General features: G+C 47.8%; 1 protein-coding gene across 1 annotated transcript in view; it reads left to right on the forward strand.

Annotated features, from left to right (window-relative positions):
* The first annotated feature begins 364 nt into the window (after positions 1–364).
* ACTL8 (actin like 8) overlaps positions 365–2,556 on the forward strand; it is a 31,721-nt gene continuing 29,529 nt past the window's right edge. Inside the window, exon 1 of the mRNA XM_007935631.1 lies at positions 365–712. Within this exon, the coding sequence (XP_007933822.1) occupies positions 365–712 (348 nt within the window). The remainder of the gene's footprint in view (positions 713–2,556) is intronic.

Below are 2,556 nucleotides of genomic sequence, written 5' to 3' on the forward strand. Positions count from 1 at the left end.
TACAAAGTGTAATAAAACCCAACCTTTGTTCTTGTGGAGCAAAAGTGCCACCTGCTGTAATAGGTGTGTGTGCAAGGTGCAATGCAGGAAGCTTGGTGGGAAGGAGGAGATTGGCAGGACTTCCCAGATAAGGCCTATTACATGGGTTTGGGATGGGAGAATATGCCAAGTTATAGCTTTTACAAAGGCTTGGAAGGGGGGATGAGCAAGCTTCAGGGAGAACCTGAGGTCTGACTCTGGGTATGGGGATGAGAAGCAGCCCATGGTGGCCTAGAGAAGGTTCATCAATAACCCCTACCTCATCCTTCCATAGGTCACCCTAATTTGCAGGATATCCTTGGAGACTACTCCATCTACCTCTGCCATGGCCTCAAGAACCATTATCATTGACCATGGGTCTGGCTTTCTGAAGGCTGGTTTGTCAGGTTGGAATGAACCCCAGATGGTTTTCCCGAGCATCGTAAACTACATACCATGCCAGGAGAACCCTGGTCCCAGCTACGCCCGGAGACGCGTGAGTCTGGGCATCGACATCTTCCGTCCAGACACCTTCAGCTACCCCATAGAGCGTGGCCGTGTGCTCAATTGGGAAGGCGTGGAGCACATCTGGTCATTTATCCTGGAGAAGCACAGACAGGAGCATGAAGACTCTCCAGTGTTGATCACAGAGAGCCCCCTAAGGGAGCCTTCAGACCGTCAGAAGACCCTGGAGGTAAGGCCTTCTCTTGCTGTCATTGGGGCTGGGACAAGGCTGGACTGGGAACATTGTATCCAGACATAACTGGGAAATGGGAACTCTGCTTCTTAAAGCATATGTCCAACAATATTTATCAGGTACCTATTGTGTGGCCAGGGAGCTCTGATGGTGTAGTGGTTAAAGCATTTGTCTGCTAACCAAAAAGTCAGTGGTTCAAACCCCCCAGCCACTCTTTGGAGGAGAGATGAGGAAGTCTGCTTCTGTAAAGATTTACAGCCTTGGAAATCCAATGGGGGTCACTGTGAGTTAGAAGTGATGGCAGTGAATTTGGTTGTTTTTTGAGTGTGTGCACAGCTCCCTGGGTGGCACAAGTGGTTTGTGATTGGCTACTAAACTAAAGTTAGGTGGTTCAAACCCACCCAGTGGGACCACAAAAGAAAGACCTGGGTATGTGCTTCTGTAAAGATTACAACCAAGAAAACCCTGTGGAGTTCTACTCTGTAATACAAGGATTGCCATGAGTTGAAATTGACTTGACAGCAGCCATTCTTTCTTTCCTTTTTTAGTGTGTGCCCAGCCCAGTGCTAAGCAAAAAGGGCTCATAGACGATCCTCCTACAGACAGAGATCAAAAACCCACTTCTATCGAGTCAGTTCAGACTCATAGTGACCCCCACTGGGTTTCCAAGGCTGTAAATCTTTATGGAAGTAGATGCCTCATCTTCCTCCTGCAGAGCAGCTGGTGGGTTTGAACCATTGACCTTCTGGTTAGCAGCCAAGTGCCTTACCCACTACGCCACCAGAGGTCCTTACAGATGGAGACACAGAAATTAAAATACTCTGTGGGTAGGACACAAGAGAGGAGATACCAGATAGGCATTTGTGGGTGCCATAAAGGTCCACAGACAATATTCTAGCCCTCACAGAAGTTACATTCAGACCATGAATAAGGTAACAAAAATGAATTTCAGATGACCATTAAGTGTTCTGGAAACAAAGTAATATGTATGATCACTGACCAGTGGGGAGAAGAGGAGCCCCTTTGAAAGGTGGTCAAGGAGGGCTTCTCTGAGAAGGTGACTTCAGCCAGTGAGGCTGGAGCCTAGCAAGTGGGAGGGGGTGACAGGAGACAAGTAGCATGGTGAGGTCAGCAAAGGCTAGACTGAGCAGGCTTGTTAGGCTTGGGAGGTGTTTTGGTTACTTAGTGCTGCTCTGACCAGAATATACCACAAATGGGATGGCCTTAACAAACAGGAGTTTATTCTCTCACAGTTTGGAGGCTTTAACTCCAAGTTCAAATTGCCAGGCTTTAGGGGCTGGGTGAAAGCCCCTCAACCTTGGGCTTCAGCTCTGCCTCTTGCTCCTGGACCACTGAGCTAGAGGCATCTCTTCACTCAGAGGCTACTGGCTGCTGAGGCTAACAACTACAAGGTCAACAAATAAAATGGCACAGCCCCAATGTTACCAAACCACATGGCAGGCCATTAATTCAAGTCCATTATAAGTCCCAAGGTCGGCAGAGCATGGGAGACTGCTGAACAATGACACGGCTACATGCAGGGTTCAAGCATGCCATAAGCTGGAGACCATTCCCAAAGCTATTTCTTTTTTTTTTATTATTATTATTTATTGTGATATGGGTGAAGATTTACAGAGCAAATTCGCTTTCCATACAGCAGTTCATATATACTTTGTTGCATGTCATTGACCACAGTTTACCACAATACAACAGCTCCCCTCCCACTTCCTCCCCATAGTTACCTCTTCCCACTGTCCATCCCTCCATACTCTCCTGCCCCCTGATCTATCTCCCTGTGCATAAGCAGCCCTTCCTTCTCCCATGATTGTTCTCTCCAGGGC

Source organism: Orycteropus afer, unplaced genomic scaffold, assembly GCF_000298275.1.
Source record: "Orycteropus afer afer isolate SDZICR_OR568_19922 unplaced genomic scaffold, OryAfe1.0 scaffold00031, whole genome shotgun sequence".
Taxonomy (NCBI): domain Eukaryota; kingdom Metazoa; phylum Chordata; class Mammalia; order Tubulidentata; family Orycteropodidae; genus Orycteropus; species Orycteropus afer.